The sequence below is a fragment of the Manis pentadactyla genome, chromosome 10 (genome assembly GCF_030020395.1).
Source record: "Manis pentadactyla isolate mManPen7 chromosome 10, mManPen7.hap1, whole genome shotgun sequence".
NCBI lineage: Eukaryota > Metazoa > Chordata > Mammalia > Pholidota > Manidae > Manis > Manis pentadactyla.
Window position 1 is genome coordinate 301,779 of NC_080028.1, and position 23,380 is coordinate 325,158.

The 23,380-nt window shown below is 46.1% G+C and overlaps 2 protein-coding genes and 1 non-coding gene across 4 annotated transcripts; 1 reads left to right on the forward strand and 2 right to left on the reverse strand.

Annotated features, from left to right (window-relative positions):
- Nucleotides 1–49: 49 nt before the first annotated feature.
- SYCE3 (synaptonemal complex central element protein 3) lies at nt 50–16,329 on the forward strand. Of its 2 annotated transcripts, XM_036906790.2 has the most exons (4): nt 61–155; nt 1,954–2,021; nt 6,137–6,245; nt 16,045–16,329. In XM_036906790.2, exons 3-4 carry the CDS (start codon nt 6,137–6,139, stop codon nt 16,200–16,202), a joined length of 267 nt encoding a protein of 88 aa, XP_036762685.1. In that variant the 5' UTR covers nt 61–155; nt 1,954–2,021; the 3' UTR covers nt 16,203–16,329. The 2 variants fall into 2 exon arrangements, with proteins under 2 accessions (XP_036762686.1, XP_036762685.1); XM_036906791.2 differs by lacking the exon at nt 1,954–2,021 and having other exon boundaries at nt 50–155.
- LOC118923227 (U6 spliceosomal RNA) lies at nt 9,908–10,014 on the reverse strand. Its single transcript, XR_005029131.1, has one exon. It is a non-coding gene; the product is annotated as a U6 spliceosomal RNA (small nuclear RNA).
- A 1,082-nt stretch (nt 16,330–17,411) lies between the features above and the next one.
- Nucleotides 17,412–21,201, reverse strand: KLHDC7B (kelch domain containing 7B). The gene has a single exon (XM_057508335.1). The coding sequence runs from the start codon at nt 21,199–21,201 to the stop codon at nt 17,617–17,619; it is 3,585 nt and encodes a 1,194-aa protein (XP_057364318.1). The 3' UTR covers nt 17,412–17,616.
- Between the last annotated feature and the right edge of the window lie 2,179 nt (nt 21,202–23,380).

Genomic DNA, 23,380 nt, shown 5'->3' on the forward strand with positions numbered 1-23,380 from the left:
CCCTTCCGCTCGGGAGGCAACCAATGAGGGCGAGAGCCAGCCCCGGGGGGCGGGCCTGGTAACGGAAAAGGGCGGGGCGCCGCTCGCGGGCACCTCCTCCTGCCTCCGTGCGCGGCAGGGGCAGCGGCTGGACCCGGGTGCGGGCTGAGCGCGAGGTGAGCGAGGCCGGCCCGCCTGGGGCCCCGGGCCACGGCGCCCCCGACTGTGCCCACCGCCTCGCACCGGACCTTCGCCCCAGTTCCTCAGCCCCGTCCCCTCATCCCTCCCCTCACCAGGCCCTCTCATCTCTTCACCCCTCCCCGCACCCCTCCCCACCTACCCTGCCCCTCCCCTCGCCGCGTCCTCTCACCTCCTCTGCCCCTCCCCTCCCCCCACCCCGTCCTCCCCCTCCCCCCACCCCTCCCCGCCTCCCCTCGCCCCGTCCCCGCCCCTCACCCGGTCCTCTCACCTCTCCTCCCCTCACCCCATCTCCCCGGCCTTCACACCCACCACTCACTGCACACCTTCAATTCTTTGTTCATGGAAATCTTGCTCCTTTTTACTGCTCCCCTGGAACAGTTCGTACTGAGACGACCGGGGACACCCAAACCCAATGCCCTGAATCCACGGCCCTTGTGTGAGAGCTGACACCGGGCTAACAGCTTCCAGCTGCCGGCCTCTTTCTCTGCTCCGCCTTGAACCAACACCCGCCTCTCCCTCTCTCCTCGTTAAACACATTCCCACCAGGCCTTTGTCCCGGCCCCGCATGGAAACAGCTGCTGTCCAGGTTGCCGGCGACCTCCAGGCCGTCACCTCCAATGGTCACTTTTCTTCCTTACGCTGCTCTTAGAAGGCACAATTGGTCACTACTTTGTTACCTCGGCTTCCAGGACATTCGTCCCCGCGCTGCTCTTCACTATAGTTTGCTGGTTCCTCTTCATCTTCCCCAATTGTAAACGTTGGAGAGCTCAGCCCCCTCTTCTTTCTGCCCCCGCTTCCTGGTGACCTCCGCTAGCGGCCTTTGAGATGTCTTGAAAAAACAAGGGATAGAGAGGGAGGGGCATTCCAAGCAGTACAATAATTATGTGTAAAGGCGTGGAGGCAAGAGAGAATGTGGTGGTTGCAGAGTTCTCGACGTGGTTGTAAAGGCCATTTTATGAGAAGGCTTTAAAACTGAGCAAAGACATTTGAATGAATAGGCTATTGTTCTTCAAAGAACATTGCTTTTACAAGTTTCTTTGTGCTGGACTGATTTTCTTGATGACAGGAACTGTGTACTTATTTATTTTTCAATTTCCCGTTTCTGCAGTATTGTTTGATATATAGTAGCACCCAAATTCACCAAATTAAATATTTGATATGACTGAAGCTTAGGGTGATGCGAGGACATGACTATATATTGATAAATATGAGATTTGATGCCTTTAAAGGCATTATTTAGGCAGAGTAGGACTATTTGAGTGTTTACTTTGGTTTTAAAAAGTAACGTTTATTAAAGTTACTAGTTTAAAAATCCAGTATTCCTGAAAAAGAATGTTTGATGACTTAATCTGGGCAGTGTTTATATGAGCATATATATATGTCAGAATCCTTCAAACTGTACACTATTTGTGCATTTTATTGTACATCAATATAAAAATTTTTTAAGGTGAACCATTAAATAAATAAAACACTTTTAAGCACACACACAAAAAAAACTCTCAAATTTTCTTGTGAAAATCAAATAGGAATGCTTATGTAACCCCGGACATAGTAAGTGCCCAATAAATTAACTCTTTAATAGATGACATGAACCATATGCAATGTGTAAATCTTGACTAGATCTTGGCTGTTTAAAAAGGAAACATACTACGCTGATGGACAGTGACTTAATGGGGTTTGTAGGGGGGACTTGGTGAAAGGGGGAGCCTAGTAAACATAATGTTCCTCATGTAATTGTAGATTAATGATACCAAAATTTAAAAAAAAAGAAAGAAAGAAACAGCTGTAAAGGACATCCTTGAGACAATTAAGAACATTTGAATTTCAACTGGATATTAGAGGTTAGAGCATTATTATTCATTTTCTTAGGTGTTGCAATGATGCTGGGTTTTGAAAGAGAATGTCTTAGTTTTAACTGATGCTTGAGGAAGTGTTTAGGGACTAGGGATGAAGGGTCATGATATCTGCAACTTAGTTTCAGTGTTTCAGAAATAAATATAGTTAAATGATGTTAACAGTGGTCAAATGTAGGTAGTAGGTTTATGGATGCTCACTGTGCTATGGTTTCAGCTCTTCTGGATGTTTGGAAACTTTTAGAATGAAAAGTTGGAAAATAAAATAAAAGCTAACACTCCATTAAAAAAAATCTAGTCTTCCTTGAGCGTTTATGTTTAGTTTATAAATCTTTTTTTCAGTAAGATTATTTAATAAATTATTTATTCTAAACAGGATTATTCTAAATAAAATTACCTTTTTCTAAACTTAATCTTATTCTAGGTCTAAAAAATAGTAACTTAATGGTTTTGTTTCGTTTACAAACTTAAGCTCTTTAATTATGAACTTAATATATTCCATTTCTTTAAGCACCTCAATTGTCTTACTAACAATCCTTCCCACTTTCTTAAGTAATTCTTATAAATGTAAGTCGAACTTATAACTATGATGAACCTCAAGTTCTCTTAAATATCCTAAAACTCTTTATAAACTTACTAAGATTTTTACTTAAAGTTACAACTCATCACCAATTTCAATTTTAAACTAGAATGAAAAAGCTGGCCTGTTACTCCAATAAGCCAAATCATCTTAAACATAGAAATGCATAAAATATCAAAATTCACAGTAACTAGTTTTTTATGGTCTTAAACATTTCCTCTCTTAATTCCCTACCTTCCCAGCAGAGTAAGTTCTCACCGACTAAGGACGCATCTATATTATCCCATACAATTTTTGGAGCTCCCTCCTCTTGTGCCATGAAGAGTTGTCTTGTCAGTTTGCTGAGATTTCACAATGACCAGAGCATGTTGGCTGGGGTTCAGTGACTTTCTGGAAGTTGGGACTTCACTTCCGGAACATGACTCTCCCTGTTCTTCTACATCTCTGGCCCCTCTTCCTCAGTCACTTTGGCTGGATCCTTCACGTTTCCCCAGTCTTGATGTTGAGCCTCTTCATCTGCATCTCTCCCTTGCCCTCACCATTCTCATGTCTTTAAATAGCATCTATATTCTGATGATTCCCAAATTTCTATCTATAGCCTACCCTCTCCCCTGGAATCATTTATTCAACTGCCTACTTATCCCCCCAGTTGGTTGCCTCACAGGCATCTTAAACGTAATATGTTCAAAACTAAGTTTTCTTCTCCACACAAACCAGCTTTTTCCAGTCTTCCCCCATCTCAGTTAATGGTGACCTCCATTTATGGCTGTCCCAGTCAAAAACCTTAATGTCGTCCCCCAAGTCCACATTGACTCATCAGCAATTTTGTCATTCCTGCCCTCAAAATATACCCTGAATCATCCTCCTCCATACTATTTCCATCACTCCAGTGCAGATCTGAGCTGTGTAATAAGATACCTCTTATCTCTCACCTGCATTATTCCATTGGCCTCCTGGCCTCCTGGCCTCCACCCATGTTCATACAAACTGTTCTCAACCTGATGATTTATTAACATGTAAATCAGACTGTCACCTTCCAGGCTCCCATTTCACTCAAAGAAGAAGCCAGTGTTTTCAGTGGCCTACAAGGCCCACCATAATTTCACTCCCCATGTTTTGACCTCATCTTCTACTGCTCCCCCTTCACTCCTCTGTATCAGCTATACCTCATTGCTCTTTTTTGTTCATGCTGTTTTCTCTGCCTGGGATACACTTTCTCCAGACATCTGTAGGGCTCATTCTCTCACTTCTTCAGGTCTCTAGTCAAACTCACTTCAGCGAGACCATCCCTAAACACTTACTTAAATTGCAGCCACCACCCTACACACATTCTCCCACCCCACCTCCATCTCTGGTTGACTTTTTTTCTTTAGTGCTTATTCCCCTCCTATTTTTTTCACTTATTAATCTGTTTTTTTATGAATGTTCCACACTGGAATATAAATCCCATTAGACTGAGGATTTTAACTTATTTTATTCACTACTGTATCTTCAATAAGTATGTGTTGAATATATGGATAAAATAATATAATTGGGGCTTTATAACTTAATGAATTGAACAACTAGCCCACACAAGTTAGATATAGGTTATGTTATTACCTCCTTCTTTGCCTCATACAGATGTTTGTAACCATCCACATGATAGAATTATTTTATTCTATTTGCATTTCTTTAGCTCTTTTGTAAGAAAACTGTAGCCATTTTTTAACTTTACAGAGTTATGTGTTCTTTCATGGGTCTTTTCTCATAACATCTCTTGGAAATACACAGTTCTTATAGATTTTAAATAAAAATTTAATTTAAATTCATTAAGTTATGGATCTCTTAAGGCTTTCTTCAATTATTTGCTCACAACTCAGAACTGGATGAGAATGGGAGTGGTCAGGAGCTAGATTATGAAAAATCTTATATCTATAGTAATAATCTCTAAAGAGATTGTATTTTATACTGAAAGAAATAGAGAGCTTTGAAGAGTTTCAAACAGAGTGACATGGTCAGATCTGCATGTTAGGAGAGGTCACTCTGGAGGTGAACTGGGAAATGGATTGTACAGGATGAAACTACAACCAAGAAGACCATTTAGAAGTCTATGATGATAGTCCAAGGGAGAGGTGAAGAGAGACTGCATCAGTAGTTCCAAACTTTATATTTTCAGCTCCAAATCTAACCTTTCTCCTGAACTCCAGGCCCACATTTTAACTGCTTATCTGTATGTCCACTTGGAGACCTGATAGGCATCTCATGTCAACATGTTCAAAATAGAGTGCTTGGTTTCCCTTCTAATCTGTTCACCTAGTTTTCCTCATTTCACACAAAGTAACAAGCCGTCTGTCAAGTTGTTCTCACCAAAATTAGCAGTCATTCTGATTTCTCTCTTCCTATAACTTGCCCTTGCAAACCTGGACACCTCAAATCTTCTACCAAGTTTTGTTGGCCCATCTTCCAAAACAGCCCAAACCCTTTCACTTCTCACCATTGATGTAATTTACCACTGTGGTCCAACCCGTAGACCACTCATCTGGTCCAACCTCTAGACCACTCTGCTGCTCTCCTGACTGAATGGTCTTCCCACTCTTGCCTGCTGTCAGCCTTCTGCAACAGTCAATTTTGCAAACAGCATCTGCAGTTATTATCTTAAAGCATAGTCACATAATGCCCTGCTCTCAACCTCCAGTGGCTTTCCCTCACACTCCGAATAAAGCCAAAGTTCTTGCCTGCTTAGCTGATCCCATGTCATACCATTCTTCTCAACGGCATTCTACACTTTGTTTCTACTCCTTAAAACATGCCAGGGCCACTCCCACTTTTTCTTGAGCCATTCCCTCGGTCTAGAACTTCCTCTTGATCATCCCAGGCCAACTCCTTTTTAATCACTCAAGTGTAATTCAAATGTTACTTCATTACAAAGGACTTCTCTGACTTTAAAAACTAAAACACCCCTCCCCATGAAAGATCCTCTTTATTAAACCACTCTGTTTTATTTCCTCTATGGCAGTGACCACAAACTGAAGTTATCTGATCAGTCTGTTAACTTGCTTTTTATCTTTCTCCCCTGGAACAGAACCTAAATGAGAGCATGGGTTTTATGTTTGGATCCACAGATATATTGCAGTATCCACAGAGCCATAATAGGTGTGTCTAGAACATAGTAGATACTCAGTAAATCTATAATCAATGATGGACAATGGAATGGACCTCAATTAAAGCTGTAACCTTGGGGAGAAGGAGGAAGGGACTGACAGGAGAGACTTTAAAGAACCAGGCCAAGCTATGAGCTCCACAAGGGCAGGGTTCAGTTCACTGGTGGCTCCCAAGCACTGGGCCTTCCTAACGCATAGATAAGTAAAATCTATTCCATGAACAAATACAATTGTTGAGTTTCAGTAACCCCTTAAGTCAGAAAGCTAGAAGGAGAAATTAAAGATGACCTCAGGTTTCTGGCATGGGCTACCTCCGTGTGAGTAATGGGCTGGAATTGAGATGCTGACTGTCTCACTGCATCTTCTTTCTGTGCACTGCTTAGATGGCTGATTCTGACCCTGGGGAAAGAAACTATGACAACATGCCAAAAACACTGTCAGACCCGAATAAAGACTTGGAAAAACTATTGGAAGAAATGGAGAAAGTCTCAGGTAGGTCGTTCCCCAGGCAGAATGCCTTCTCTCTTGTTTCCAAGAGCTCAAATACTCCCTTCACTTCTGAGCTCAAATCAAGTGCCTTCTTAACAAGGCCTTCCCTATCCACCTCTCAACTTCTATACTGTGTAAGTACCATGTCACAAAATTTGACACTTACCACTGAATATCACCTTGAATGGTTTTCTATTTTGTGTGTGTTTGCAACTTATTTTTGAAACTGGACTGTTATCTTTCAGAGCAGAAATAGTGACTTCTTCTTCTGTAACTGAGCACAGTACCAGCCACACCCAAGCTCAAGTACTCAGCAAATGACAAATGATGTTAGCATAACACCTGTGAATAAAACCGGAACATTCTTTCTGTACATTATTTAAATAAAATTAGTTCAGAGTAATAGTGCTAAGATAGGTGAGATGCTGAAATGGGAGGTAAAACTCACCAGCGTAAAGCAGCAGAAGAGTTAAATAAATTTTTCCATTTTTGGAAAAGAATGCTAGTCTTTTATTCAACATGTTTCCACTGTAATAGCCAGCAGTGGTAGTGATAAAATTATAATTTAGTTTATTTGTTTTTTACTGATTCATAATATGTGTAATTCTTATAATTTGTGAGCCTAAGTTTTCTAAAATTTTAGAAAGCATACATACTCTATTCAAATGAAAACAAACTATTTTTAAGGACACTATTAGTTTGCAAATAATCTCCATTCATTACAACAGGCTTTAGAGAATTTCTACTTAGAAAAGTTTGTAATTTTTCTGCTTATGTACCTGAAACTTAACCTACCTTTTAAAAAAATTTTTTATAATTCATTTTCCACTATAAGTTACGTAATTCTTTTCTTCTAATTAAATATTCTCTTATTTAATAACATTTACCGAGCACTAACTATGAGCTATTCTAGGCATACAAAGTTGAATAAAGATGCTCCTTCATTTGAAGAAGTGGGTAGGGGCAAGAAACAGCCATCAAGATGACTAATTATAATTTAAATATATAAATTAAAAACTATATATTAAAATTATAATCCGGCAAATACTAATAATGGTGCAAAGCAAGAACTAGAGAGGGAGCAGAGAAAAGGAGAGGCTGACTGCTTGGGAAGGCAGGTAAGGCCGTCAACAGAGCGTTAGAGCAGGAGCTGAGATCATACAAATGAGGCGGGGGTGCTGCGGGTAGAGAAGAAAGGCGGCCCAGCAGAAGAGATAGCCAAGGCTGTGTGCCCATGAAGGAAAGGCCAGCACAGACAAGGAGCCAGATCAGCACATGGGATCCCTGAGGTGGCAGACCAAGGAAGGAAGCGGCTGAAAAAGTGAGAAGGGTCTTTAATGCCAAGTGGAGGAGTTTTACCTTTCGTCTAGGTGGTAGAGAACCACTTGGGATTGCAAGAAAGACATTTGTTTTTTTCAGATAGACTCCTCCGGTAAGGGTGTGAGGGATGGTTTGAAGAGGGAAGACCCATTAGGAAACCTTTGTAGAACTAACGGCTAAAAGGGAGCTAGGCTTAATTGAGGCTTGGCGCTGGGAACAAGGTGGGAATTGCAGATCACTGCAGTAGGAGCTCTTGTAAGCGTTCCTTATGTATCAAGGCTATTAAGTCTTCGTTCAAAACCATAATACATTTCCCCAGTCTGTTATTTTCCTATTAATTTTGTATATAAAGTTCGGTAAACAGAAGTCTTGTGCAGTAAAAACCTATCAATATTTTTCTTTCTGATTTATTCCCATTGTTTTGATGCCTAGAAAATTTTTCCTTAATCTGAAATCAGTGTAATATTTACTTATCTTTTCTCTTACTTTTCTTTGTGTTCCTTTTCAACATTTAATTCTAAACCATCTGGTGCACCAAGGAAACCAGGCTGTGTACTGCGTTTTTGTTTGGATCCGCTAGAGACTCTCTCTGGCAAATACTCAAAAATTAATTAAGGTAGTAGTTGCATAAATTTTTAAGTAATAATGGTTAATATTGCTAAAGTAATGTTACTAAGGTAAAAGTGTTTTTTTTTAAGTGCTCTTTTACCTTAGAGACAAGGTTGAGAGATGTTTTTAATTCACATAAAAGACTCAGCTTTGACAATTTAAAAACTTTAAGTTTCCTCAATAAACTTAAAGTTGTCTGACTTGGAACTGTTGTATTTAAGCAGCTACACTATTAGGAGGTTTGTGTACATCATTTGTCACAGGAATAAAAAAGATTTAGCCTATGTCTGCTTGCCATGAATGAGGCTTTTGACATGGACAGTTCCATATCCCCTCACCTTGGTGCTTTTCCACATCACATTCCTTAAATTGGTATAAGGTCCATTATTTTCCCTTTACTTTATTCTTTTCTTTAGTTTTAGTTTCACATATTTTCCTCTTTTTGTAATTCTGCTTTTATATAAATGTACTGCACTGTTGTCTAATTTGGGGATAATATAAGTCTTTTTAAAAATTTCCTTAGCAATTTACCAGCTGTTATAAGTATGTTTTTATCAACATATAAGCAACCACCAATTAAATAATATTAAAATATTTTGTATAATTTACCTTTATCTTAGGCAAACTATACTATGTTCTTGGGCCCACAGATTCAAATCCAATGGTTGGGAATATTAAAATGTTCTTCTACCTGAAGTGTAAGCACCAGAACTATTTCCTCATAGTGTCTCTAGGACAAGTTAGGACAAATATTGTTAACAGAAGTAGCATTACTTTGTACCAGGATGATGTAATTTCTTACCCTGATAATTTATGTTAAATTTAAAGGCCTAGCAGTTGAGTCCTTGGCCTCTGTTATCCCTAGAAGCCTTTGTCCAATTCTTTCAGTGACCACACGGGGCAAGGAAAATCACCAAGGAAGCAATCATAGCAATTATTAAAACCGCCAACCAGCAAATAAATGTAAGCTTGGACAGATTTCCTAGTACAAGTTAAGCTGTAGTATGCCTTATGCTAGTGAGCCTTGAGAACGCAAAGCTCTTCAGGTACAAGGAGAGATTCTAACTTGTTTTTTTCTCCCCCAAATCAATCCCATGTTGTTAGTTTAGAAATGATTTTTTTATTACTCATGAAGTTCTTTTACAGCACAGCAGAGATAGCTGACTGGCCTCATAGTATGTCAGATTTTATGGTTTACCACACTAGTTTCATTATTGTTAATCAGTAAGTTCCCCTTCATCATTTTTTTCTTTCTTTTTTCTTTTGTTAGCTTTCTTACATATTTATTCTTCCATGTGAATGATAGATTCTTTAATATTTTATTTGGAATTGTGTTAACCCTATACATTAATATGGAAGGAATATCTTTTTAACATTAAATGTTCTCATCCAGAAACATGGTTATGTCTTCCAAATTGTTCAGATGTTCTTCAATATGTCTCAAAAGGGTTTTGCAATATTCTCCTCCAGATTTCTTTTTCTTTGCTTTCAGTTGTATTTTTTTCCAATTCTACTGAGACATAATTGACATATAATATTGTATAAGTAGGTTATTCAACATAATGATTTAAGAGAATTGATGAATGATTACTACAGTAAGTTTATTTAATATCCATCACCTCACATAATTACAAGTTTTTTCCCCTTGTGATGAGAACTTTTAAGATCTACTGACTTAATAACTTTCAAATCTACAATACAATATTGTTAGCTACAGTTGTCATGCTGTTCATTACATAAAAACATAATGCTTCACAAATTTGCTTCTCATCTTTGTGCAAGAGCCATGCTAATCTTTTCTGTATTGTTCTAGTTTTCATATATATGCTGGCAAAGTGAGAACTCTCCAGATTTTTCAATGCATTTACTTCTGTGTTTTTGTTCCTATTATAAATAGGATGTTCTTCTATTTTTTTTTAATCTATGATACCAACTCACTTCATTTTTTATTTCTGATGTTCCTCTATTTTATTTGCTATATAATTAATACTAGTATACAAGAAAGCTGTAGATTTTTGGGCATTTAGTATTATTATAATGTCATTAATAATAGTAATAGCTTATATTTATTGTTTACCATGTGTTCATCTCCTTACTATATGCTTTATACACATTCTCATTTAATCCTTTTAACAAACTTATGGGGATAGACACCATTGCTATCTTGATTTTATAGATGAGGAAGCTGGAGCTCAGAGAGTTTAAATAACTTGTTCAAAGGTACTAGGTTGAACTATAGTACTGTCCCAGTCTACTCAACTCTAGAGTCCTCTTTTTCTATATTCTGAATTTATATGTACATACTTGGAAACAACTGTTTATTGAATATTTCAAAGACCTTAATGGCTAAACTCTCAGAGATAATTTTGATAACTTTTTCCATTGCTTCCTTGGTTATTGCTTTAAGATTGTATGAATTTGGGTACTTCATATTTCCTCCATATTACCCATTCTATCAACATTTTCTGATTTATTAGCATACTACTATATGTGGTGGGATTTTTCAGGGGTGATTATTAACATTTGAAAAATAAATAATAATCATAACAAATAATTATATTTCTATTTAATAAGTATAAATAATTATTAATTTGATAATTAATTTTAAACAAATGTTGCATGTTCATTGCTCTAAAAATTCAAAGTAAAATTCAACAGTGACTGCAATGGGGTGTCGGGGGGACTTGATAATTTGGGTGAATGTAGTAACGACAGTGTTGCTCATGTGAAACCTTGATAAGATTGTATATCAATGATACCTTAATAAAAAAAATTCAATCAAAATAGAAAATTTCAAAGAAAGTTTAAAATCAACAAAATCCAGTCACCCAGAAGTAACTATTGTTAACATTGGTGAACACTATTCCAAGTTGCTCTCTATGCAAAAATAAAATGATGGGCCAATGGGTAGATGCCTGGAGGGACCATTTTCTTGTAGGATACATGTTCATTAAAATGGAATAATACTATACAAGCCACTTTTTATATAAAGGATACTACTGTCACTATTCACAGATGCCATAATGTTATACATAGAAAACCCTAAAGGTTCCACCAAAAAACTGTTATAGCTAATAACTGGATTCAGGTACAAGGAGAGATTCTAACTGGTAGGATACAAACTTAATGCACAGAAATATGTTGCATTCCTATATGCTAACAATTAACTAGCAGAAAGAGAAATCAGGAAAATAATTCCATTTACAATTGCATCAAAAAGAATAAAATACCTGGGAATAAACCTCACCAAGGAGGTAAAAGACCTGTACTCTGCAAACTATAAGACACTCATGAGAGAAAATAAAGAAGACACAAATAAATGGAAATCTATCCCATGCTCATGGATAAGAAGAATTAATATTCTTAAAATGGCCATCCTGCCCAAAGCAATTTGCAGATTCAGTGCAATCCCTATCAAAATAACAACAGCATTTTTCAATAAACTAGAGAAAATAATCCTAAAATTCATATGGAACCACAAAAGACACTGATTAGCCAAAGCCATCCTGAGAAAGAAGAACAAAGCTGGGGGTATTACACTTCCTGACTTCAAGCTCTACTACAAACCTACAGTAATTAAAACACTATGGTACTGGCTCAAGAACAGATCCATAGAACAATTGAACAGAATAGAGTCCATATACAAACCCACACATATATGGTCAATTAATATACAATAAAGGAGCCATGGATATACAATGGGGAAAAGCGGCCACTTCAATAACTGGTGTTGGCAAAACTGGACAGCTACATGCAAGAGAATGAAACTGGACTACTGTATAACCCCATACACAAAAGTAAACTCAAAATGGATCAAAGATCTGAATTAAGACATGGAACCATAAAACTCTAAGAAGAAAACATAGGCAAAAATCTCTTGAACATAAGCATGAGCAATTTTTTCCTGGAAACATCCCCTTGGGCAAGGGAAACAAAATAAAAAATGAACAAGTGGGACTACATCAAACTAAAAAGCTTCTGTACAACAAAGGACACCATCAGCAGAACAAAAGGCAACATACAGTATGGTAGAATATATTTGTAAGCAATTTATTCAATAAGGAGTTAACATCCAAAATATATAAAGAGCTCATATAACTCAACATCAAAATAACAAACAACCCAATTAAAAAATAGGCATAGGACCTGAACAGACACTTCTCCAAAGAAGAAATACAGATGGCCAACAGACACAAAAAAGATGCTTCACATTGCTAATCATCAGGGAAATGCAAATTAAAACCATAGTGAGCTATCACCTCACATCAGTTAGAATGGCCACTATCTAAAAGACAAGAAATAATAATATTGGCGAGAATGTGGAGAACAGAGAACCCTCCTGCTGGTGGGAATGTCAATGGGTACAGCCACTGTGGAAAGCAGTATGGATGTTCCTCAAAAAACTAAAAATAGAAATACCATTTGACCCAAGAATTCCACTCCTAGGAATTACCCTAAGAATGCAGGAGCCCAGTTTGAAAAAGACATATGCACCCCTATGTTTATCACAGCACTATTTACAATAGCCAGGAAATGGAAGCAACCTAAGTGTCCATCAGTAGATGAATGGATAAAGAAGATGTGGTACATATACACAATGGAATATTACTCAGCCATAAGAAGAAAACAAATCCTACCATTTGCAACAACATGGAGCTAGAGGGTATTATGCTCAGGGAAATAAGCCAGGTGGAGAAAGACAAGTATCAAATCATTTCACTCATCTGTGGAGTATAAGAACAAAGAAAAAACTGAAGGAACAAAACAGCAGCAGACTCACAGAACCCAAGAATGGACTAACAGTTACCAAAGGGAAATGGGCTGGGAGGGTGGGTGGGAAGGGAGGGATAAGGGGAATAAGGGGCATTGCAATTAACACACATAATGGGGGGGTGCATGGGGAAGGCAGTATAGCACAGAGAAGACCAATAGTGACTCTATAGCATCTTACTACGCTGATGGACAGTGACTGTAATGGGGCATGTGGTGGGGACTTGATAATGGGAGGAGTCTAGTAACCACAATGTTGCTCATGTAATTTTATATTAATGATACCAACATAAAAAATTAAAAAGAAAAGAATTATCTACATGGTGCTGTGAGATAGCCAAAGGGGAACCTAATTTAATGTAAGGAGCCAAGGAAGGCCTCCTGAAGTAAATGACTTCTCAGCTAAGACTACAATAGTAGCATGAGTTGCTGAATGAAAGAAAGAAGTAGAAAAGTAGAGATGAGAGTTTGAGAATACAGAAAGAGGAGCATGTTTGCAAGGGGGTGGGCAAACTGAGTTCAGTTACAGACATGCTGAGCTGGAAGTGCCACTTTACGTGAGATGGGCATATTCTCCACACTCTCAAAAATATAACCCCAGAGCTTAGTAACCGCACCAGCAGGGGTGAGGTTTAATAATATCGGTAACTGTTGAACCACTGTGTTGTATACTTGAAACCAGTATCAGATTGTATGTCAACGATACTTCAATTAAAAAAAAAAAAGAAATGCCCAGAACAGGCAAATCCATAGAGACAGAAAACAGATCCGTGGTTGGGAGGTGGGGGGAGGATGGGGAGTGACTGCTTAGTAGATGCAGTATTTACATTTGGGGTGAAGAAAACAAATGAAGGCAATGGTCACCACTCTGTGGATGTACTAAATACCACTGAATTGTATACACTTCAGTTAGAATGGAGAGTGTCATGGTGTGTGAATTTTACCTCAGTAAAACAAATCAACTGGATTTAAAGTGTTATCTGATTGTTTTAATTTTTACTTCTGTAATGAGTTCCAGACTCTTTTCATATGCTTCTTAGTCTGTTGGGTTTCCTTTTTGGAACATAAGAATCAGTGCACCATAAGTAGTTGAAACATGGACATTGGTGCTTGATTACCTGGGTCTAATCCTGCCTGTGCCATTATTAGCTAAATGACCTTGGCAAGCCACTTAACCTCTCTGTGCCTCTGTTACCACTTCTGAAAAATGAAGATAATTATAGTATCTACATCTTAAATTTAAATAAGCATTTTATTGGGGTGAAATCACATAATAAAATTAACCATTTCAAGTATCCACTCAGTGGCATTTAATATATTCACAATATTGTATAGCCACCAACCCTACCTAGTTCCAGAACATTTTCATCACCCTAAAAAAGACAATTCATACCCATTAATTAATCTCACTTCCATAATTCTCTATCCCCACCCCTGGTAACCACCAATATGTTTTCAGTCTCTAAGGATTTACCCATTCTGGAAACTTCACAGGAAGGAGGCATACAATGTGTGACATTTTGTTTCTGGCAACTTTCCCTCTGCTTTGGCCTTAGGAAACTCAGAGCTAGAATTCCAGCTGTTACATAGGACTCTATGAGATTCATTTCTGGGGGCTCTTTTTTCCCCTGAATTTTAATTTCTTGCCTACACTAACTCTTTGACCTGAATACCTCAATTATTTATTTTACAGTAAGAGTTTCTCCTTTCTCACACACCTAATATGTGGGTTTACATGTTAGTAGGCAGTTTGCATATATCATCCATTTAATCTTCACAGCAAGCCATGCAATTAGGATGTTGTCTGTCCTTATGAATGAAGAGACTGAAGCCACTTGTTCCAAGTCACAGAGCAAGTGGAGTGCCAGGAGCAAGCTCTGCTCTGACTCCCACGTCTGAAATGGTGGTCTGCAGGCCCCTTGCACCAGAATTATCTGGGATGCTTGTTAAGGTGCAGGTTCCTGGGCACCATTCCCAACCTGCTAGACAAGACCTCTCTGAGCTGTGGGAGGGGCCAGCTGTCTACGTTTTAACGTGTGTTAAATGACTGTCATGCTTCCAGAAGTCCAAGAATCCCTGTGCCATCAGGACAGTCATGTGCCCTCCCTCTGCTGGTCCTTCACACAGCTTTTCTACCAATTTTTCTCCAGCCAAATAGATGTCACTTTCTGTAGAACTTCAAGTCTGCCGTGCTGCTGACCTCAGTTGTGTTGATATACATGTGCTTTATTGGTCATCATTCTGCTATCTCCTCTTTGGTTAATTTCCTTGAGGACACAGTTTCTCAAAGAATCCAGTATTTTCAAGCCAGCAAAGAGGAGTTTTAAGGGGATATATTTACTGTGGTTGGCTGTCATGCAGAAGGGAGATGACCTTGTTATTTGTAGTTCTAGGGAGTGAACCACAGCAGTGCGGCAAGCGCTGCAGAGAGAAGGCTGGGGACGTGGGGTTTCTGCACACTTCCACTGAATGTGTGTAAGAAGCACACGTTCACCTATAGGCCCAGGGGACACACCCTCAAGTTGCTCTCAGTGCAAGAAGCTCAGTTAGTAGAGTGGTGAGCACCAAAGGACGCCCAACACAGATGCAGCTTACCTTCTTGGGAGGAGCCCAAGACTGGCCTTAACACTGGAGTGGAGTGGGCAGGCATCCCAGGCCACTGAGCATGAGGTGACACAAGGCTCGGGGCCTTGCAGGAACGGGAGCCCTACCTGAGTATGTGAGCTTGGGTGGGTGTCATGACAACCTGGGGGTCACCCTGCAACCACTGGTGTCTGCATTTGCGTAAGGATCTGGATTTGCTCTAATTTTTCCTAAAATTTCATGTCAGACTGGCCTCCAGCCTTTTAGTGTCATGGGCTGTTGTAACCAGAATTAGGACTTGAGTGTATTGCAGAAGTTTCATCAGCTCTCTATGTAAGGAGGAGTTTTAATAGGGCTTTTATGAGCCCTGTAATGGGTAGCCTACCGCTTTCTCTCCTGAGAGAAAACTGGGTGACTCAGCAGGGTCTGAGCATGGTTGGAAGCATCTGGCCCTCCCCAGGGGGCCCCAGAGCCGCAGAGCCACCCCATAGCCTGACTGGGACCCGTCTGGTTGTTGCAGTGCAGGCCACATGGATGGCCTACGACATGGTGGTGATGCGCACCAACCCCGCGCTGGCAGAGTCCGTGCGCCGGCTGGAGGACGCCTTCCTCAACTGCAAGGAGGAGATGGAGAAGAACTGGCAAGAGCTGCTCAGGGAGACCAGGCGCAAGCAGTGACGCTGTGGGCTGCCTGTGCGGAGAAGCCACCGGCGGTGGGTTTTCTGCTTGGCGGAGTGGCAGCGACCCAAATATACGGCGCTATGCACAGCACTTGATTTCTCAATAAACTTATTTTCAAGCACAACCTGAGGACCCCCTTCTGCCTTACCCAGCTGCACATCCAACCTTTGTGAACAAAACATGAGAAAGTGTAAGATGTAGATGCTTTCAGTGAATTAAACACATTTAGTGCCAGCAGTGCCAAGCACAGAATAAAAAGAAAAAAGGGGCCAGACAGGAACAAACTAGGTCAGAGGGTGGGACATGGGAAACTAAATACATTAATTTATTTACCTTCCTATGGTGGCTTCCAAAGTGGGTAAAGAGGAACACGAATCATTCAGTCATGGGTCCTGGGAACTTTGCCAGGGGCTTCCATATGTGACCTTACATTCTCACAGCTCTCCTAAGTGACAGAGTCCACTAGCCCCACTTCAGAGGCAAGAAAAATGAAGTTAGATATCTTGTCCATGTCCACACAGACGTGTAAGGGCAAAGGTGAAATCCAGGTCTTACTTAAGCAAGGGGTTGGGGGGAATTGGGGTGGCTTCTGCAGGGGCTGAGTAGGTGAGAGAGACCCACAAGGCTGCAGAGGAACATGGGGCTGAGTGGCCCTGGCCAGCTCTGGGTGGGGGCTGCAGACAGCAGAGAAGCTTTACAAAGATTCTCGGCCTGAGGACCAATCAGGCAAAGAAGGGCAACAGAGTTGTTCCTGGGGTGCCAGGCCAGGCTCCCCACAGCTCAGGACGGGCAGGAAGACCCAGAGGCAAGGAGGTTTTCCGGGGACTTCCCGGCTCCTTGTTCCCCCTTCCCACTCCCTCACGGGCTGCTTGCCTATCTTGGAGCCCCAGGGACAGAAGACAGGAAGCCAGAATGTGCCTCCAGCCATCTTCCTCCTTGGCTCAAGGGTCACTGAGCTCCTAAATCAGCCAAGTCCTGGTCCTTGGGGACGATGCAGCCCCTGGCTCTTGAGCACTGGGCAGTCCCACTGGCAGATTATTTCCACAGAGTGTAGTGGCTGCTGTGAGAGGGAAGCCTGGCCCATGGGAGCCCAGGAGACGGGACTCTGCCTCCGGGAGGGGCGTGTGCTCTGGCTGAGGCATTGGGCAAGGACTGTCAATAAAGGCAGGAAATAGCATGGGTGTGGTGTGAGGGTGAGAGGTGCCGGATGACCGAGACCAGCTCAGAAGTGCAGGGAGCCTGCGCTTGGAGGGGAGCAGGAGCAGGTCGGTGGGGGAAATCATGAAGCTTATTATAACAGAAAAAGAAAGATGTACCAGAATCAAGAACCCGAAGTTCTGGACCCCAGCCACCTCCCTGTGCCCCACCTGCCCCTGCCCCTGGCCCCAGGGTCTCCATGGAGAGCAGCAGCTCAGATGGCAGTCTGAAACGGGTCTGCGGGGGGCAGTGTCAGGATGAATGGGCAGAGGACTCCCTTGTTCCCCAGGGGAAAGGGCTGCAGCCCCTTGGCCTGGAACTGAGCAGTCCCCTCAGAGACCGTGAGGGTGGCGGTGACCTGGTGGCTGAGGCAGTAAATGGTGTCATCCAACACGGCGCAGCGGAGTGGGGCTGGGTCGGGCAGTGGAAGGGGGGCGGCTCGGCTCCAGGACCCAGTCACTGTGTTGTAGCGCATCACTGCGGCACCCACACCCCGCAGCAGGTCGAAGCGGTACAGGAAGCCCCCCAGTGCCACCATGTCACTGGAGCGCCGGTGGCTGGCACTGTAGGGGCATTCATCCCATGTGTCCTTCACAGGGCTGTACCTGAGCAAGCGGCAGAAGAGGTGGCCCCCGGTGACGTAGATGTCCCCACGGCAGGCCACAGCTTCGTGTGCCACAGGGAAGGTGCCTGCAGGGAGGGGTGCGCGTGAGGTCCAGGCATCTGTGCGCGGGTCATAGCGCTCCATGCTGTATAGGCACTCGCCCCCGATGGCGTAGAGCAACCCGTCCAGGGCCACCAGTTTAAGCTGGGCGCGGGCCTGCTGCATGGGCCGCATCTGGCTCCAGATGTTGGTCAGAGGGTTGTAGCAGAAGACCTCATTGGAGCAGGTGGCCTTGGCACCGGAGCCCCGGACGCCCCCTGCCAGGAACAGGTAGTTGTGCATGGTGCAGAGGCCGCAGCCCCGCAGCGGGGCCTCCTCGGGCACCTCAGTCAGGTGCTGCCATGTGTTCTCTTGGGGGTTGAACACGTGCACGTGTGAGCGAGGAGGCAGGGGTGCAGGCCCCGCCACAGGAGCCTCCTCCCCAGGAGCGCCCCCTGTGGGCCCGGAGCGGCCCATCTGGTAAAGGCTGGGCAGCACCAGGACCCCCAGCACCGCCTGGCCCCGGCCGGTCCGAAGGCTCAGGATGCGCTCCCGGTCAGCCCCACTCAGCTGCCGGTAGAGGCTCGGGTCTCCCAGCACGCGCAGCAGATTGTCACTCATCAGGGCATAGGCCTTCTGGGCCAGGCAGGGCTCCCCGTGCTGCTGGGCGAAGGCCAGAATGTCCAGGCAGCTGCCCAGGTCCAGCCGCCACTGCAGAGCGACTCCTGGAGCTGTCTCCTGGCCTGTGGAGATGGGCTTGCGGGGCCCCTCCACCACTCCCCAGCTCCGGGGCCTCTGCAGAAACACCATGAGTTTTTGGGTCTCTTTCTGCTTCTCTGTGAGGCCCCCCCGGCTGCCTGCAGAGCTGGGCCTCTCGGCTGTTGTCTCCCCCTGGTGCTGCCTTGGGGCAGCCTGGCTGACCTCCCACTCAGAGTTCTCGGCTATTCTGCACAAGCTGTGCTTCCGTGGCCGGGGGATAGGCTGCGCCTCTGGCCTCGCAGTCGGGGAAGGTGCAGGGCCAGGCTGCGCGGGCTCAGCGGGCGGTGACGGGGCCCTGGGCATGGCAGCTTGGGGCAGCAGGAAGGCCGGATGTCTGTCCTCATCTCCATCTCCTCTTGGGCCTGTGGGCAGGCCTGGGGTGGAAGCGCTGGGGGTCTCCTGCTGTGGCCGACATCCAGCCTCAGCAAGGACCCCTGTGCCTGTCCCTGGGACCATTCTGGCCGAGCTGTGACTGTCCTTGAGGCTGGACACAACCCCTTCAGGCAGAGCACCAGACTTTCTGTTTTCAGAGAGTGCGAAGGTGCTGGGGTCTCTAGGGCTCCCTGGAGCTGCGCTTGGGGCTCTCCCCTGGGGGCCCTCTTGCCTGGGGAAGGGGTGACTCCTAAGAACCATGGAAATAAGGTTTCCCCAGCTAGTTGAGATCTGCCCTCCCTGCTTACCCTTGCAGAGAGCCCCACTGGGCTCGTGAGATGTAAGCCCTGGCCCACTAGTGGGGGCGGGGGCTGTAACTGGGGCAGAAGCTGTAGATGGGGCAGGGGCAGGGGCAGGGGCAGGGGCAGGGGCAGGGGCTGCGGTCAGAGCTGGCACGTCTCTGAGGCAGTCACCCCCAGCAGGACCCTGGCTAACTCTGAAGGGCAAAGAGTCTGAAGGAGAAGAGGTGGGAAGAGTGGGGGCAGGTGAGGGGCCTGGGTGGGGACATGCTGAGGGCAGAGTAGCTGAGCATGGGAGGGGGTTAGCGACACATATTCGGGGTGGGGCTGAGGGACTTGGGGAGGGGTCACCCCTGCAGATGTCTGTGTCTGGCTCCCCTCTGTCCAGACTGCCAGCCCCTTGCCCACGGCCCTGCTCCTTCTGGCCTTGCCAGGATGCTCCCCCTTCTCTGCTGCTGTGGCCCCCTTCCTTCTCTGCCCCTCCCAGCCCTGAGCTGAAGGAAAAGTGGTTTCCAGAGCTGCGAGATCCAGCCTTTCCCAAATGGCAGGCCTCTGTCGTTCCCTGACCTTGGAATAAGAGTGGCCATCCCCACTGCGGCCCCTCTGGCCATGGGCCCATGGAGCCTGGGGCCTGTCTGAAGCTCCTAGTGACAACGACCTCCCTCCCTGCCCAGGGCCCTCCTTCCATGGGGGCTGGGGATCCCTTAGACTCCGGGGGGGCCCAGGGCCCAGCCTCTCTGCTCTCACCAGCTTCAGCCCCTGAGCCCAGAATCAGGACTGGGGCTGGCTGGGAGCTCTCCTTCCCACTGCCCCGCTCTGAGCCATCCATCAGGGGCCCAGCCAGCATGTGTGATGGGGGCAGCACCTGGGGGGAGGGGGGCCTCTGGACGCCCCTGGAGAGGCTGCTGGCTGCATCCACAGTGTCCCACACGCTCACCACAGTGCCCAGGCGCAGGGGGTCCTGCTTCAGGGAGTGGTAGGTTCTATCTCCTGAGCTATTGTCCACCTTCCTCCGTTGGCTGCCTGGGCCTCTCCCCAGGGAGCCAGGTGACCTCACACCTTGGTGCCAGGGGGTAGTGTCCTGTTCCTTGGCATGGACCGGGGCCTGGTCACCTGGCACCTTTGCTCGGAGCTCTCCTGCCTCCACCCGCTCCTCTATTTCTCTTCCAGGACTCCGAGGCGTGAAGTGTATCAAGAGGGGGGCAGATGTACCCCCTGCTTGGCTCCTACCCAGGAGGGTACCACCTGGCCTGAAAGGCCCCCTTCCCTTAGCCTGGAGGGTTTCCGGGGCGGCACTACCATGCTGCTGCCCCAAGCCCCAGCCCCCAGCCGCCCTGCCAGGTGTCTTGAGCCGAGATGTGACTGTAGCAGCCAGACCTCTACCTCTTGGGGGCTCCTGATCCTGGGTCCCGGCTGCCATTGGGCCCCCCTGGCTGCATCCCGGAGGGTCTGGCTTCCCCAGCCCTGAGCTGTGTCCCTCGATGCCACCACTGACCTTGGCCTTTGGGGGCAGGGCTGGCCCAGCTCCTCCTGCCTGCCCGGCGGCTGTGGGTGCCAGTCCTGCCGCCTCCTGCTCCTGCCCAGAGCCAAGCCAGTGCAAGGCCAGGGCAGTGGCAGCCACCACAGCCAGCGCCAGCAGGGCCAGCCCAGCGCCATCCCCATCGCCGTCCCCGCCCCAGCCCCAGGCCCAGCCAGGGCCGGCAGGCTCCGAGGCGCCCTGGATCATGGTGCTGGGTCGCACACCCGGCGGGAAGAGCTGGGACAGTAGGCTGGAAGCTGCGCGTGCCGCATGTCAGCCTGTCCTGCACTCAGCCTGGCCTGGCCTGTGTGGGTGCCCAGAGCATCAGCCGCACGCCCCGCCCACAGGGCCGCCCAGTTAAGGTGGACATGCGCTGGGGGCCAGTGGCTCAGCCTGACCGGGCAGGGGTGGGTCTGTGGCCATGCTGGGACCGGGGTTTGTCAGCAGGACCCAGCGGGAGCTCTCAGGGGACGTGATCCATGACCGGCCAGGAGCCCAGGGGCATCTCAGGTCCCTTCAGTTCCTGCTCCTTCTCCTTTTCCATGGATTCCAGTGGCAAATGGCAGATTTCAACACCATGCCTGTATCCCAGCCAACCCACTTCTACCTAACAGACCCTCACACTCCTGAACTCATCCCATACCCAGGGCCCCTCCTCTGAGCCAGCGTCCAGCCTCAAGGGGCTCTGACAGAGATGAGGTGCCCAAGGGAGATGTTATCTATGACCTTAGCAACACAATGCAACCCGATGAAATTACCAGAAACCTGAGAGGCGGCTCCACTGTGGGCCCGCACGGGGGGCCGGGGCACACCCCGGGGATGCCAGCTACAGCCGAGGAGGGAGATGGTGGGGGGGTGTGGGTCCTGACACCGAGCACGTCCAGCACAGAGACAGGACCTCTGACAGGCATCGCCTCCCGTCACAGCAGGCGTGAAGTGAGGCTTGTGCTCTTCTCCCACAGGATACACGGGGGTGTGCCAAGGCGGAAGCCCCCTCACCTCTTCCGCCAGCAGCCTCTAGACTTCTCTTACCCTGAGTTCAGCGGAGATGGATAGAGTTTTCAAAAGGAATTTTCTAGGCTGTCAAGAGAAAAGATGAACAAAATAAAGAAAATCCAAAAGTTGTGTCTCCTTTATTGGCCCAGGTCATCATAACCCACCTGCTCTTGCAGTTCTCCTGAGCCTTCCCTGCCCCCTCTGGACCGTCCTGGCGGCCCAGATGCTGTTCTCACCAGGCCCCGGAGCATGCCCCTGCTCCTGTCACCACGGCAGCCAGCCCCCAGGATCTAGAAACCCTCCCCTGGGCTGTCCCCTCTCAGTCCACAGCCCTCCCTCGTCCTTGCCGAACCACTGCAGTCCCCCACCTCCTCGCCAGGACTTGGGCGCCCACAGGCCTGGCACACTTCCCCTCGGTACCTGGTTCCTCAGGCAGGAGTCTCGTCTCCTCTGTTGGCTTCTCACCTAAGCTGATCTCAGGAGTGAGTCTCGGGACGGGTGCTGGGGGGGACCTGGACATGAGAAGACCCTGGATCCTCAGGACGAAGGCAGGGCCCCACAGCGCATGCTTGTTCCTCTTCCACTGCCTCTTCCTGAGTTGGGCAGCAAGGACATGGCCAGGACGTGAGCTGGCACTCGGCCTGGGCTGTGCTGGGCCTCGGGCATCTCACCCACCTGGCCATCTCCCAGCCCTCCTCCCCTGACATATTAGATGACAGCAGAGGCAGAAGGTGGGCCCATGCTTTAAGGTGGCCCTGAAGTTGGGGGCGGGCTTCCCAGACACTGCCTTATTCTCTGTCCTGCTCTCAGTCTCTGTCTCTTGGTTAAGTCTGCGGTCCAAAGACCTTGAGAGGACGGAGACGACCACCCCCACCTGCACCTCCCTGCAGACCACAGGGTACCCGCCCCGGTGTCGCCACTCAGTTCCTGAAGATCCTTGTGGTCAGTGTGAGCCCCAGGCTGCTGTCAGAGAACAGAAGTGTCTACCAAGTGATGATCAGGTGCCACCGTGGAGAGGGACCTAGCCTAGGAAATAATCCCAACCAGTTTTACAAGGTGCTGAACACCATGTGGGTCCTGGAGACACACAGTGACCAAGGGTCTAGTCACTTTCTCTGTGGAAAGAAAACACCTCCCTTTGTCAAAATCTAGCTCGAGGGCAAAACTCTGCCCTGCAAGGAGAAATTTCCTATTGGGAAGGTGACTGAGAACATGTTACCTCCTTAAATTATGGGAGATTTGCCTTCCTAACTTCCCAGAGAGTAAAAATGTGGTACTGCTGAAAAGGTGACATAACTTCAAATTATGAAACATGAACAATTGTTCTAGTTGCGCTGTGATAGCATAAATATCACAAATTACCACCAAGGTAAAAAATGAAAATCGAGGA

Bases quoted from the DNA above. Each gene is read 5' to 3' on its own strand.
- SYCE3 (XM_036906791.2), top strand. From the start codon at position 6,137: ATGGCTGATTCTGACCCTGGGGAAAGAAACTATGACAACATGCCAAAA. The intron at 6,246-16,044 runs GTAGGTCGTTCC...TGGTTGTTGCAG, and splicing joins AGAAATGGAGAAAGTCTCAG to TGCAGGCCACATGGATGGCC.
- KLHDC7B (XM_057508335.1), bottom strand. From the start codon at position 21,201: ATGATCCAGGGCGCCTCGGAGCCTGCCGGCCCTGGCTGGGCCTGGGGC.